Source organism: Notamacropus eugenii, chromosome 2 (genome assembly GCF_028372415.1).
Source record: "Notamacropus eugenii isolate mMacEug1 chromosome 2, mMacEug1.pri_v2, whole genome shotgun sequence".
Classification (NCBI taxonomy): Eukaryota; Metazoa; Chordata; class Mammalia; order Diprotodontia; family Macropodidae; genus Notamacropus; species Notamacropus eugenii.
The window spans coordinates 346,232,607-346,247,931 of NC_092873.1; the positions used below are offsets into that span (position 1 = coordinate 346,232,607).

Consider the following 15,325-nt stretch of genomic DNA (forward strand, 5'->3'; position numbering starts at 1 on the left):
AGTATTCTCCATGTCCTTCTCCAGCTTATTTTCCAGAGGAAACTGAGGCAAACAGGGTGAAGTAACTTGAGCAGGGTCACATAACTAGTAAATGTCTGAGGCCAGATTTGAACTCAGGTCTTCCTGACTCCAGACCTGGCTGACCCTCTATCCACTGCATCACCTAGCTACTCATTCCACCTTCTAGCCAGGTTCAAAAATTATGTTCTTAAAGCATGGGTCTGACCATGTCATTCTTCTGTTCAATAAACTTCATTGACTCTAGGATAAAATAAAAAAAATTTGGCACTTGAAGATTTTCATAACCTTTCATAATGTAGCTCTAAGCTACCATTCCAAAATATATATAAAATGCAAAATATATACAAAATAAATACGTAGTAATTCAGGCAGCTAAGTGGCACCATAGTGCACAAAGTGCCAGGCCTGGAGGCAGGAGGAATCATCGTCCTGAGTTCAAGTGTGACCTCAGACACTTACTAGCTATGTGACCCTGAGCAAGTCACTTGCCATGTTTGCCTCAGTTTCTTTATTTGTCAAATGAACTGGATAAGGAAATGACAAACCATTCCAGTAACTTTGTCAAGAAAATCCCAAATAGAGTCACAAAGAGTCAGACATGACTGAAAACAATTGAACAACAAAATGAGAAGGAAATGGAAAACCACTCTGGTATTTTTGCCAAGAAAACTCCAAATGGGGTCATGAAGAGTCAGACACAACTGAAATGACTGAATAAAATAACAAAGTGAATGAATGATACTGTTGTTAAATTTGGAAACTACATAAACATAAGCTTGTTATTATTATGGATGTAGCTTCTACAGAGGAAGTTGATGCCAACAATTCTTTTTCCACACATCACATCACCAGCACTGCCACTCACCCCCTCTTAACTCCACTCACCCACACACATACTCAATATATTGTGCTGGTTCCCTGTTGTCCACAGGATCAAATACAAACTCCTCTGGCCTTCAAAACCCATCATAACCCCACCTCCCCTCGCCCCAAACTTTCCCAATCTTCTTACACCTTATATCTCTCTCCATCCCATAATCTTTAATCTAGTAACACTGGCCTCCCTCCCGTTCCACCAAGAAAAGCCATCCTCATATCAAGGTATTTTCTTTGACTGTCCCCCATGCCTGGAATGCTCTGCCTTCTCATCTCTACTTCCTTGACTCCCTGGTTTCTTTCCAGTCCCAATAAAGACCCCACCTTTTATGGAAGCCTTTCCCAATCCCTCTAAATTCCAGTGCCTTCCTTCTTTTAATTCTTTCTCATTTTTCCTGTATATAGCCTGTTTGTACAAATTTGTTTGTTGTCTCCCCCATTAGATTGTGAGTTCCTCTGCCCTTTTGATATTAAACGGTGTGAGATTATTTATTACCCTAAAGATATTGATTATGATTGAGTGACACTGGCAAATTAGAGTGAAGATTAAGCAGGTTTAAGGAAAAGAGATGTTGACCCCCAAATTCAATTCAACAATCTTTGATATTGCCTAATAAATACATATTATCTTTTGTTATCTTTACTGGTCATTGGACAGCTTTTACTATTGCAGTGATACTCATGATCTCATACCATTTTGGAGAGCTGTGCTCTACGAGGTCTAGGAACACATCATCTTCAGAACTGTGGGCCTCATCTAAAGAATTCAGATAGTCATCCTTTTCTTTAAACAGAGTTGAACATACATCAGGGTTACTGGTAAAATAACATTTCATAACTTTAGAAGATTTTTAGAGAAGGAGAAAGCACTATAAATTTTCCTAGACGATCTGGCCTGCTACTCCAATCACATTTTACACTGCATTATACTTACCTTCTTACACGTATTATCCCCTGTCAGCCAGACCAGAATCGGCCTCTGTAGGTGGCCAGAATCAAAACAGACACAAGAGAGTCAGGATGCAAACAAAAGTTTAGCTAATTTCAAAGTGAAGACAATGACCCCTCCTAAAAAGGAAGGCTTAATGCTGCCAAGACTTGTGCCACTTATATATATGAAAAGGGTTGGCCTACAACACAATCATTCTTAGGTCTTGAGACAGTTCTCATGGTTGGCATTTCTTGGAACAATACAGGTGCTCTTGGGTCCCATGGAAACAGTCATCCTCTCAAGTTTTGGGGGGTCATGATTATTCTATGAAGTATAGAAAATAGAGTTCTGTGACAGGAACAAGAAGGCTCTACCTGGCAATTACAAGGAACAGGGATTGTGAACATGTTATGGATGACCTGGGAAATAGGGGAAGTTGAATCCCTCAGTGAACACCTGGTGATGGTCCAAGTAATACACTTTGCCAGAGAGGGTGATATCATCCAGAGTGCAAAGAATTATTGTTATGCTAAGCTCAGGGCACAGCTTGCTTGCTGGGTCTGAGCTCTGGAAAACAGGGTATCTACAAAATATTTTGATACCCCCAAATCCCAGCCCCAGAAGAATGTTAAGTTCTTAAGGATAGGGTTGATGTCACTTTCTTTTCTTATTTTTTTTAAACTTGTCTTCCACAGTGTCTAAATTGTATTTTATATTTAATGGGTTTTTGATAAATCCTTGTTGAATTGGTGAAGGCTGCATTTCCACTGATGTTACCACCTTTAGATATTTAATTGATGGGAACCTTAAGAAGATGTAGGTGTTGAGTTATTCTAGAGGATTAGGAGACCAAAAAGATTTCCCCAAAACATCTCAGCAGAAATAATAAAGAATGTATACTTATCCATATTATATGGTTAGGTCTAATACTAAGAAAATATGGGTCTTTGTAAGAGTATTGATTTCAGGCATATGATAATATGCATTACTTAGAAAAACAGCAACAGAAAACCACAAAATCAGAGATAAATATGGTATATTCAAAAAAATAGTGAGTTCCTTGAAGGTCTTTTCCTTCTTTGTGTATCCTAAGTGCTTAGTACAATGCCTGGCACATGGTAGACATTTAATAAATGTTTATCAACTGACAGAATTGTACAGCAGTAGATTAGACACTCATTAAAATGTTTAATGCCATTTATTTCCATCCTCCTAATAGCTAGCATTCTTTGTACCACCTCCTTCCACAGAGTGCAATCTTATTTAATATTACATTCTATTAAAATATAATATTAATATTATTAATGATGATATTAATAATAATATTAAATTCTATTAAAATAGAATTAGGGAGGCCTGTGTATTGCTAAGAATAGTAGAATATTTTAAAATCAAGTAGAAATATCTTCTTAATCATTTACACCATTGCTGTATGACATTGGTGTTAGTTTCATGAGAAATCAGCTATAGTTATTAAATCACTAACTTGAGAAGGCACTTTGTGCCAGTTACAAAACATACAGCTGTAATGCCAATGACCAAGAAGGTGAGGCTGATGAACTGGTTGAGCTCAGGAGTTCTGAGCTGCAGTGGGATATGGACCCAGTGTCTACACTGCTTGCCATCAATATGGTGAACCTCCCAGAAGGAGGCACTGGATTCCCTAAGGGAGGTGCAAAATGACCCGTGATGAAAATAGAACAGATTCAAGTTCTCATGGCAATCAGTAATGAGATCAAATCCATAAGAAATCCCTGCACATCCAGCCTGGGCAAGATAGGGAAAGGAAAGAGGAGGGAGAAGGATAAAGGAAAATGGATTTGGCAATTAACCACTGTGGTCATTAAATGTCTCTGTTGTGATATTCTCCCACAAAGATTAAGAGAAAGGGTTAACTATATGATTTAATGAAACTTTCCATTATGTTTGTACAATGAGGTGCCATTTTCTCCCATCCTCACTCTGTAAACACACACACATATCCAGTCATTTAGCCCTAATGCTCAAAATATACTGAATCTTGAAGGGAAAAAGAAAATCTCACCATAAATAAGACTTATCATGTTGTTGGTACTATAGTCCTTTTGAAAATATTTATTCTACCAATCTTGATTCCAGAGTATCGATGATGAAATATATTTCTCTCCTCTAAGCAGAGAGGTGATGGACTACAGGTGCAGAATGTGGCCTACAGTGTCAGTCATAGTCAATGAATGGATCAGTTTGTTTTGTTTAACTGTTTCAAGGAGAGTCATATTGGATGGTTGTTTTGGGAAGTCACTGAAACAAAATGCACCCATAAAACCAGCAAAAAAAAATGCATATCACAGCTTCATCTCCTGAAGGATGTCTGTACCATATATCCTGTTATATAACTCCCAGGCTAATAAAACCATATACTTAATTAATTTCAAATAATTAGCAGAAGTAGAAAAGTTTAAAAAAAACTCATTGTGGTCTAGTAGAAGATGGTGGCAGTAGTTCTAGTGATAATCCCTGTCTCCATACTTTATCTAATCAGAAACGCTGGAGGATTTTTTTGCATAGAAATTTAATTCATAAAGACTTCCTCAAGCCACTGCCAAATATCTTGTAGTTTTTTCTTTCCCATGACCCCAATTTTTGTTTCTTTTTTGCTCTTTGTGTTTTTAAGAAAGTTTAAGAGAAACCTAAAATAGGAGACTTGACAAGGGTAAAAGATGGGGGATATTGGTTTGAGGTGGATATCAGCCAGGTAACAATTCAGAATGTTTAGACAATTGGGCCAGTGGTTATTGAAAATTAATTTTGAGGTGCAGGAGACACAAGTAATTCCTTAGGCAGAAAGAATATTTACACAGCTTTTAGGATCATAGATTTAGTCCTGGAAGAGACCTTCATGGTCACTTAATTCAACCCCTCCCCCCATATTACAGATAAGAAAACTGAGGCCAGTCCAAGGTCACACAGGTAGTAAGAGGCAGAACCATCTCCAGCACTCATAAGATTTATCTGCCCTCCTACAATTTCTGTTTTAAACCTCCTGGTCAGATAACCAGCTAATAGAATAATAAATCAGTGTTCTGTGCTATTAAAATGACATAAATTAGTAAGCACAGCTAGATTAAGTTAATATATGTACATATATATTTCTACATATGTGTGTATATACATATGTAACTTGGACCTATAATTTCATTGTTATAAGGAGTTCCCATTGAGGAACTTCTACAAATAGTCAGGCACATTCTCTGTAATTGATGGATTTACAGAACTTCCCAGAGCACTGAAAAACAAGATGACTGACTTTCCCAAAGTTCCAGTAAGTGTCAGAGTTAGGACTTGAACCCAAATTGTCCTGGCCTGTGTCAGCTTGCTACAGCATTCTGTCACTGTATCTGTCTCTCTTCCTGTATGGGAGTGGGGGCAGGAATCTGTCACTCTTCCTGTATAGGGGTGGGGATAGGGATATGCAAGTAGCTTTCTCAATTAAAAGTGAGCTTCAAAAGACAGTCCGGAATCCTCCAGCTCTTGCCAGAGGCCTGCAGGGCAACCACTACATGATGCTTATTATACCAATATCATTCTGTGTGAGGCAAAGACATATTCCCTTCACTCAAAGGGAGGAAAAAAACACCAGAAGTCTGAAAACAGCTGTTTGCCAGCTCTTTTGGAAAGGCACTTTTAATTCAATGTTGCACAACTCAGACAGAGAAGGCTAAACGGGGAAAGCACATGAGTAACAGATACCAGAACATTGACAGAGAGGAATTTCTTGAAGCTATGTGTACACCCCATGAACAGCTGGCAAGTAAAGAGCTGATTCCATAGCAGTGTAGGTCATCTGGGATCCGAGAATGTCCAGAGTTTCCCCTTTTATCTGTAGGTTCTGAGAAGGGTAGGCATGAATGACTCATACATGGGCACTGTCCACTCTCTCTTCTCAGACCCCATATTTTTGTCTCATACCAAAATATCATTCAGATTTTTAGCCTATGTGATGCCCAACAAGTCAGTTCAACAGAACTGTCTGTTTTAGCATTGTATATACAAAGCCTAAAGTATCATATTGTGAGAGATGATCTCTCAGAAGTTGTTTCCTCAAAGAGTTCATTGCCACCAACTGGTGATTGATACAAGCCTTTTAGGTCCAGGTCTTTGACTCAACAGTCATCCCAGAGACATTGACCAAAACTCAAGGGAAGTTTTGTTTGTCCTTCATGAACATCCTCTCCCTTCCCTACCACCAGTCAAGAGTAACTGATCTAGTCAGTGTCTGAAACAACATTTTAACTTGACCTTACCACCACCCTATCCTCTTACATCACCTAGCTCCCTCTTAGAATTGGAAAGGAGTTAAAAGTCATCTAGTTCAATCCCCTTATTTGACAGATAATGAAACTGAGACCCTGGAAGGTCTAAGGATTTTGCTCAAGGTCATACAACAAGTGTCCCTAGAATATACTACAGCATGGTAACAGTGCTGTCACTAAAACCCAGGTTTCAACTTCTTGTCCTTTGGCACAATTTCTCCTTTTAAGTAATCTTGTCTAATGGAAATTTACTAGGAATATAGATTTAGAGCTGGAAGGTACAACCCTCTTAGAGGTACAACCCTCTCGTTTTACTGATGAGGAAACTGTGGTACAGAGAGGTTAAATGTTTTGCCCAGGGTTATACAGCTAGTATGTGTCAGAGATAGGATTTGAATTCAGGCCTTTCCTGTCTCCAAGACCAGCATGATGTTCACTATAGCATGCCGCCTCACTTCCACATTGGAGGCATTCTTGTTCCTAACAGTTAAGGATTACAATACTATGCTGAGAAGATTGCCTGGATATAGGACCCTCACCCTATCATCTTCATATGACCTAGGAAAGAAAAGAGCAGTTCTAGGTTGAGGTCAGAGTTCTGTCCTTTCCCCCTCTTTCCAATTTAAGAGTTCATTCCAGCTACGAACATCTGGGCACAGGGACACATGTTCCAGCTGTGGTTTGCTCTTGTTTTCCAGCAAAAGATTAAAAAGAAATCAAGTGCGTGTGAATAAGGCAGACTAGACAATGTCATGAGAGCTGAGTAGATGAATCATTGATGCACCATGGGCTGCCATCTCACTCTCCCTCTCCCTCTCCCTCTCCCTCTCCCTCTCCCTCTCCCTCTCCCTCTCCCTCTCCCTCTCTCTCTCTCTCTCTCTCCAAAAAAAATGGCATGTAGCATATCTGCTCTTGCATTCTAGTAGAATGTAAGATCCTTGAGGGCAAGGTGTACTTCATTTTATTTTTTTTGTCTTTATACCTTTGATGCATTGAACAATGCCTGGAACATAGTAGGTACTTCAAAAATGCTATTCTATTCAGTTCTACCAACTATGACATGTTGGAATTTGAATTAGGCAAATTGAGTTGAATCCCCGAAATCAACTGAATTGAAATGAGGGCCAAATCTCTCAGTTCTCCCTACTAAGAAAGCAAAGACCATACCAACATCCTGTAAAAACCAGATGATGCTTGCTTGTTACCACTGTAAATCAAAGAACCTAATAATAGCTAATATCTGCTTAGTGCTTTAAGGTTTGCAAAGAGTTTTACATGTTACCGGATCCTCATACCAACCCTCTGAGGTAAGCACTCTGATTATCCCCATTTTACAGATAAGGATCCTGAGGTTGGTAAGGCATTTGCCCAGGGTAGCTGAGCTAGTCAGTGGTTGAAGCAATGTTTTAACTCAGACCTTACCTAGCTCCTTCTTAGAATTGTGAAGGACAAGAAGTCATCCAGTTCAACCCCCTAAACTGACAGAGAATGAAACTGAGACCTGGGGAGGTCAAGGCACTTTGCTCAAGGTCACACAGCAAGTGTCAGTAGACTATGATACAGCATAGTAGCAGTGTGGTCACTAAAACCCAGGCCTCAACTCCTCATCCTGGGATCTTTTTAATGTATTTCACTGCATTCCTTGCATCTGGATGATGGTTCTCCTGCCCCAATACAACTTACTCAGCACCAGCCTACCTCCTGGAGAAATCATTCCCAAGAAGGCAGCAAGAAACTTGGAGGGTTTTGGTCTGAGCGTGTCTCAAATCCCAATATGTCATGGTTGGCAGGACAAAATAGAACTCCCCTAATGCTCCAGGAAAAATCTAGGACCTTCTGTTATCATGGGCCTCTGGAATGGTGGCTAATAGGTAACTCCAGAAAAATGGCACCAGACTGACAGTATTTGTGTCCAGTCCACAAGCAATAACACTTCTTTAAAAATCTTAGGGTTTCATTCTGGAGAGCAATTTGGAACTATGCCCAAAAGACTATAAAAATGTACATACCCTTTGACCCAGATATATCACTTCTAGGACTGTATTCCAAAGAGATAATAAAAATGGGAAAAGGAGCCATATTTACAAACATATTTATAGCAGCTCTCTTTGTGGTAGCCAAGAACTGGAAATTAAGGGGATGCCTATCAATTGGGGAATGGCTGAACAAGTTGTGGTATATGAATATAATAGAATACTATTGTGCTATAAGAAATGACAAGCAGGTGGACTTCAGGAACACCTGGAAAGACTTATATGAACTGATGCTGAGTGAAGGGAGCAGAACCAGGAGAACATTATACACAATAACAGCCACAGTGTGCAAGGACTGATTTTGATAGACTTCGCCCTTCTCAGCAATGCAAGGACCTAAAATAATTCCATGGAAAACGCCACCCACATCCAGAGAAAGAACTGTGGAATCAAAACCCAGAATGAAGCAGACTATTTTCTTTTTGTTGTCTTTTCTTGTGTTTTCTTTTGATTTGTTTTTGCCATGGTTTCTCCATTTGTTATAATTTTTCTATGCAATATGACTGGTGTGTAAATGTATTTAGTAGGAATGTATGTGTAGAGCCCATATAAGATTGCATGTTGTCTTGGGGAGGGAAAGGGGATGGAGGGAAAGAAAATTTAAAACTTACAGAAGTGAATGTTAAAAACTGAAAACAAATAAATTAATAAATATGAAGGGGAAATCTTAGGGTTTCAAGAGTTGGAAAACACAATGGAGACTTTCTGGTCCACCTTTCCACTCAGCGTAGGAATGGTTAGTAGTAGTTCCTGTGCGGAAATCTCTTTTAGGTGTTTGTAAGAGTTGAATTTTAACACTTTCAGTCATGGAGAGCTCACTATCTCATGGAGAAGCCCACTTTGTATTTTAGAAAACATCTTTGACTATGAGAAAAATTCTTCCTTATATTAAGACAACATCTAGCCTCCTGCAGCTTAGGTGATAAAACTTTAAAACTAGAAATTCAATTCAACATGCATTGATTTGGAATCTACTATGTGTGGTATATTCTCTGGGGAGTACTTCTGGGGATTCAAAGAAAAAAAATGCTATAGTCTGTCTCCTCAAGAAACTTACATTCTCCTAGAAGGGACATACAAGATCACTTGGTTCATCCCTTTCATTAAACATGAGAAGAAACCAAGAGAAGTAAAAGTGACTTGTCAAAACTTATATGGTAAATTAACAGCAGATCTAAGATTAGAACCCAGGTCTCCTGACTCTACACTACATTTGTTCTAGTGGTACAATAAATAAATAGATGGGCAGGTCTGGAGTCTGGAAGACCTAACACCTACTAGCTTATGTGACTGACTGAGGCAAGTCACTTGACCTCTATTTGCCTCACTTTCCTCAGCTGTAAAATGGAGATCATAATACTACATCATAGAGTTCTTGCAAGGATCAAATGAGATAATATTTGTAAAGGACTTAGCAGGGTGCCTGGGCACATAGTACGTGCTTAATAAATATGTATTGCCTTACCCTTCTCCTTTCCTTGTTCTCCTCTTCTGGAGCTATACAGAAAAAATTCCAATATCCCTTTTCTCCAAGAGTCCTTCTCTTCCCTTCCCTCTTTTTCCTTTCCCTTCCCTTCTGTTGAGGATAGCTTCTATCTCTCTCCTAAATCTTCTCTTTTGGAGGACAAACTTTTCAAGTTCCTTCAACTGTTGCTTATACTGGCTCTTCACTACCCTGATCACCCTCCCCCAGACAGACTACAATTTGTCAATACTCTTCTTAAGACATTGACCAGTACTCAACACCTTCTCCAAACTCAGTCTGACTGGTACAAAATGCTTCAAGAAAAACAGAACAGCTGTGGTCTGACCAGTGTAGAATACAATGTGGGTGTTCCATTTCCTTATTCCTACTCTCCAAGTAGAATTAGAAACACACAAAAAAAGACCCAAACCATAAAAACTTCCTTTGAATTACAGGTGTTTCCTCTAGGCTCTGGGTACTCTGGAAAGGAAAGAGACAAGGTCACATATTTGTGGCCTCTTGGGTTAGTCATTGAGTTAAAATGGGGGTGCTCAGGCCATGCAAAAAGAATGACCATACAGGTTAATAGGCTCATGGATTTAGAGCTGAAAGGGACCTTAGAGGTCATCCAGTCTAATCCCCTCATTTTACAAACGAGGAAACTGAAGCACAAAGTTGAAATGAGTTGCTCAAGGTCACACAGGCCCAAGCTAGGATTTAAACCCAGGTCCCAACATCATATCTCATGCCCTCTCCACTATGCCTCTTCTCAGTTTCATCATTCTACTCCTGCGCATCTTGTCTATCAGCTTTAGCGGCTCATAGGTATGGTCCCTCATAACACCCCCATGAGATGAGGTCAATGAGATTTGACCTGATGAGTGAGTACAGTTCACAGAGAAACAAAGTGGGGCCACTGACAGTGAAGAAAACACTAGAAGTTTCAGTACCCAGTCTTCTGGCTGTCACCACATCACTTTCCTGAAAGAGAAACTGCTTGTGCTTAACCTGAAATAGCAAAGATGAATAGCGTTGTCTATGGGTTCAATCTCTGGAGCAAGTCAAATTTTCCGCAGCAGTCATAGTCAGAAGTAGATGAAATGGTACTAGGACAAGGAGGCTGGCCTCAGTTAAGTAGATTTTGAAAGGACCTTGTTATACACCTGGGCACCCTAAATCAGCTCATAACATTTTTCCAAGCAATAACAGCTCAGTCACCACAGGTACCCTAGCTTCCATGTAAGCTGAAAGACAGGATCTCCTTCAAGCAAAATGGTGGAGGGAACAATGGGTATAGTCTGTTGATCCCATTAGCTGAGCGCATCAGACAGCCCTGCAGTTAACCCAGAGAAATAAAACCCAATGTAGCTCTGCTCCCTGGCTCCTCCTTCATCCAACCTGAGAAGAGAGGAATGGAAATGGGGCCAAGTTTGCCATACATACACACATATACTGAGGTGACAGTTCTAGGAGCCATAGACTACTCATGATGGTAGTAGAATCAAGCTTGTGGCCTGCTTTATCCTTTTCCCCTCCCCAACCCCAGACTTAGCCACATTCCTGACTTTCTTCTAAGGGAGTCTGGCTCATATGAGGTGAGATGGTTTCTCACTGAGGTAATGAGGCCCAAATGCTCTGTTAGGGAGAGCTAAAAAAAAAAATAAAAGTATCCCTGAAGTAAGTGCTCCCCCTGCCAAAAAAAAGAGCTGGTTGAGGTATTTCCCTCAGAAATGTTAAATTACACACACACACACACACACACACACACACACACACACACACACACACACACACACCCCTCAAATATACAAGGACATGTCTAGAGAGAAACACACACATCTCTCACACGCATGTTCATGTCCCCCCACCCCCCCTTCACTGTTCCTGGATCCTACAACATCCATACAATCCTCTGTAAACATGGTGTAGGAAACACCCACAATCCTTGGCTCTGTTGATGGCAAAGGGTCCCATTATGAGTTCCCACGGTAGGCGATATTGGTGAAGGTGGATGTTGCTTCTTTATACAGTGGGTTGTTGGCCTGAAGAAAGAACAGAAAAGGCTCTCACAATGAACCCCTTGCTATTTCTCTATCCTACAAGTTTGACACTATAGTTTGGCACTACATAGTCCTGGGGACTTCAATGAAGACAACCTTCTCTCCATTTTCCTAGTTATCTAACCTATGGCTCACCTCAATTCCACATCAGTAGCTGGGTTGGAAGCATAAACAGAGGAAGGGAAAGTTATATGTAGTGAAACACCAGCCTGCCAATATTTCTAAGGGGATAAATCCTAGAGTTTCTGCTTGCTCAGCCCAACTCCACCCGGTCCAATACACCCCGCTCTACTCACTGTGTCCCACTTAGCTCTGGCTCTCTCTTCTTCAAACTTGGCAAACTCTCTTCTGTCATGGATAGTTATTAGAAGCTTCCAGATGAGCAGTGTGGCCAGGCCAATGAGTAATACGGCTCCCATCACCGAGAGCAGTACCACCAGGATATCAGGGCCTTTGGGACAATCTGTCAGAGAAGAAGAACACCAAGCAGAAAGAGCTGAGATTAAAACAGAAGATACTGAAATTGAAAATAAAGAACTTCTTAGCCATTAGGATAATAAAGTGCTGGAGTGAACACCAAAAGGATGTTCTGAAGTTTTTCCACTTGGGGACAGAAATATTCAAGGAAAAATAAAGGAAAAGCAAAGAGGGAGATTGAAGCATTATTAAATGCACAGAAGAGGACAAAATGGAGGTCAAAAAGAAATTCAGGCAAGAAGGATAGCTTTGAAAGCTACATGCTTTCATTATTATGTGTATTATATATATCTATATATCTCTCTATATATGTAGTTATGTATATATGGATCCTCCATCCAAGCCTGTAGTAGTTTTGCACACTGCTGTGTATATGGAAGAAGATGCAACTTCTGATTAGCTGAGAGAATGCAGAGCTTGAGGCAAAATACCTGTCAGAAGGGACTTGCTTTAGTTGGTTCCAGGCATTCTTTGGGAAATACATGTGAAGAAAGGACTTCCAGGAAGGTTGTCGTGAAAGGACTTTGACAGCTCTCCAGGCCACAGACATGGGAACGGGTTTCCCACATGTCTGCAGCTTGGAGGCAGACCACATCACTAAAGGGCCTTTTCCCACATGCCTTGGACTCATCATTGTATCAGACAAACAGAAGTAACCACTCCCTCCATATACTCAGCAGCAGCACACAAAACTTGGGAGAAAGCCCCATTACATATACTGAAAATGAAAAACAAGTTGTATACAATAGAGATTTACAGTTTGGTTGCAATTCTTTTCTTTCCTATTCTAGTATGTATAAAGAAATGTTCGTTTTATTTGGTGTTTGTTGAGTAAAGAATCTAGAGAGAGATGGACAGGGTCAAAGACAGAGAGAGGGACAAAGAGAAGGAGAAGAAGAAAAGGAGAAGGAGAAAGAGAAGAAGAAGGAGAATGAGAAGGAGAAGACAGAGAAGAAGATGAAGAAGAAAGAGGAGGAGGAGGAGGAGAAAAGAAAAAGGAGAAGGATGAAGAGGAAGAGGAGGATAAGGAAAAGAAGGACAAGGAAGAGGAGGATGAAGAGGACAAGAAGGAGGAGGAGGAGAAGAAGAAGGAGAAGAAGAAGAAGAAGAAGAAGAAGAAGAAGAGATAAACTATCCTGACAGTGTTCACATGACCAAAGAGGTAAGAGTCTAGAACAAATAACTCCCTGGAGTTTCACCCAGTTCTTAAGTGATAGGACTCCAGAGCTCTGTTCCAGACTTTCTCCTCTCCTCTTCTGTCTACACTCTCATGATGGACATGTCAACTCCTATGGGCTAAACAAATGACTCATTGTTAAACAATGTCTTTCAATGTTATATGTCTCCTGAACCCCAATCCTGTATCTCCTCCAACTGTCTGTTTTATGTGTTCATTTGCTATCATGGACACCAACATGTCCAAAAAAGAACTCATTATTTTTCCTCCTAAAACTCATCATTTCTTCCAACTTCTCTGTTTCTGATCATGCCACAACCATTCTTAAGGGCACCAAGTTCACAACCCAGGAGTTATCCTTGACTCTTCATCCTTTTTCATCCTCCCATCTCCATATCAAACCAACTGCCAAGTCTAAGACATTCTATCTTCTCAACATCTCTTGCAAGTATTCTCTTCTCTCTACTCAGACTATAATGCCATAAGACACTAATACAGGTCCTCATTATAGCTCCCCTGGACAATCACACTACCCTTAACAGTCTCCCTATAGCCAGTCTGCAATCTATATTCCACATGATTGCCCATGTAATATTCCTACAGTTTATTATTGTTGTTGAGTCATTTCAATTGTGTTCAACTTTTCCTGCCCCCATTTTTGTAGTGACTTGTCATTTCCTTCCCCAGCTCATTTTTTTTACAGATGAAGAAACTGACGCAAACAGGGTTAAGTGATTTGCCCAGAGTCACCCAGTTAGGAAATATTTGAGGCCGGATTTGAATTCATGAAAATGAATCTTTCCCGATTCCAAGCCCAGCATTCTATCCACTGTAACAATTAGCTGCCAATTAGGTCACACTATATCACACTCATGCTCAAGAAGTTTCAGTGGTTCCCCATTGACCTGAGGATAAACTATAAATTTCCATATTTGGCATTCAAGTCTCTTTACAATCAGACTCCAGCCTACACTCCCAAACTTACAGCATATTACTGGTCAGCTAGGTGGCACAGTGGAAAGAGTACTAGGAATCAGGAAGACTTGAGTTCAAATCTAGCCTCACATATTTACTGGATTTTGAACTTGGGCAAATCACTTAACTTCTATGTGCCTCAGCTTCCTCAACTGTAAAATGGTGATAATAAAAGCATCTATCTCCAAGGATTATTGTGAGGATCAAATGAGATAGCATTTATAAAATTCTAGCAAGGTGCTTGGCACAAAGTAGGCAAAAAATAAATGCTAGCTATTATTATAAGGTGGTGCAGCGGACAGAGTGTTGAGCTGGAGTCAGCAAGAAATCTGACCTCACACAGTGACTAACTGTGTGACCCTGGGCAAGTCACTTAACCCTGTTTGCCTCAGTTCCCTCATCTGTAAAATAAGTTGGAGAAGGAAATAGCAAACCACTCCAGTATCTTTGCCAAGAAAACCCCAAAGGGGTTACAAAGAGTCAGACATGACTTAAATAACTGAATAACAACAAGCTATTAATTATTACTCAAATACTGCGCACTCTATCTAAACTGTACTGGTTTATGTCCTCTGTGTATGTCATTGTATCTCCCACCTGTGTGCCTTTATCCAGGCTGGTCCCCATGCCTGGAATGTTGTCCCTCCTCACCTCTGTCACTTGGAACTTCTCCTTTCAAGGTTTCAGCTCATATGCCATCCCCTTCAAGAGGTCTTTCCTAATTTTCCTAGTTAATAGTAATACACTACCCCTCCCACCTGCTCACTTTGTATTTAGCCTATGTGTATCCCTCTATAACATTGTATCCCTTCAAGAAAATATAACATTTCTAAGAGCAAAAACTTCTTCACTCACTGTCCTGTCTCTAATACCTGCATGACTCTTGGCATAGAGAAGGCTCTTAAGTAATGCTTGTTAATTGACTGATAAACTGGTGCTCTTCTGAGCAGGATGATTATCAATGATGCTTGGGTTCTTTCTAAACATTTAATCATGACCTAAAATCTCAGAACTCACC

General features: G+C 40.2%; 1 protein-coding gene across 2 annotated transcripts in view; it reads right to left on the minus strand.

Moving 5' to 3' along the window:
* Positions 1-5,462: 5,462 nt before the first annotated feature.
* ITGB3 (integrin subunit beta 3) overlaps positions 5,463-15,325 on the minus strand; it is a 78,677-nt gene continuing 68,814 nt past the window's right edge. For both annotated transcript variants that reach the window (XM_072645913.1, XM_072645914.1), the window contains 2 exons: positions 11,975-12,141; positions 5,463-11,660 (listed from right to left, as the gene is read on the minus strand). In XM_072645913.1, the coding sequence (XP_072502014.1) occupies positions 11,592-11,660; positions 11,975-12,141 (236 nt within the window). In that variant the 3' untranslated portion in view covers positions 5,463-11,591. The remainder of the gene's footprint in view (positions 11,661-11,974; positions 12,142-15,325) is intronic.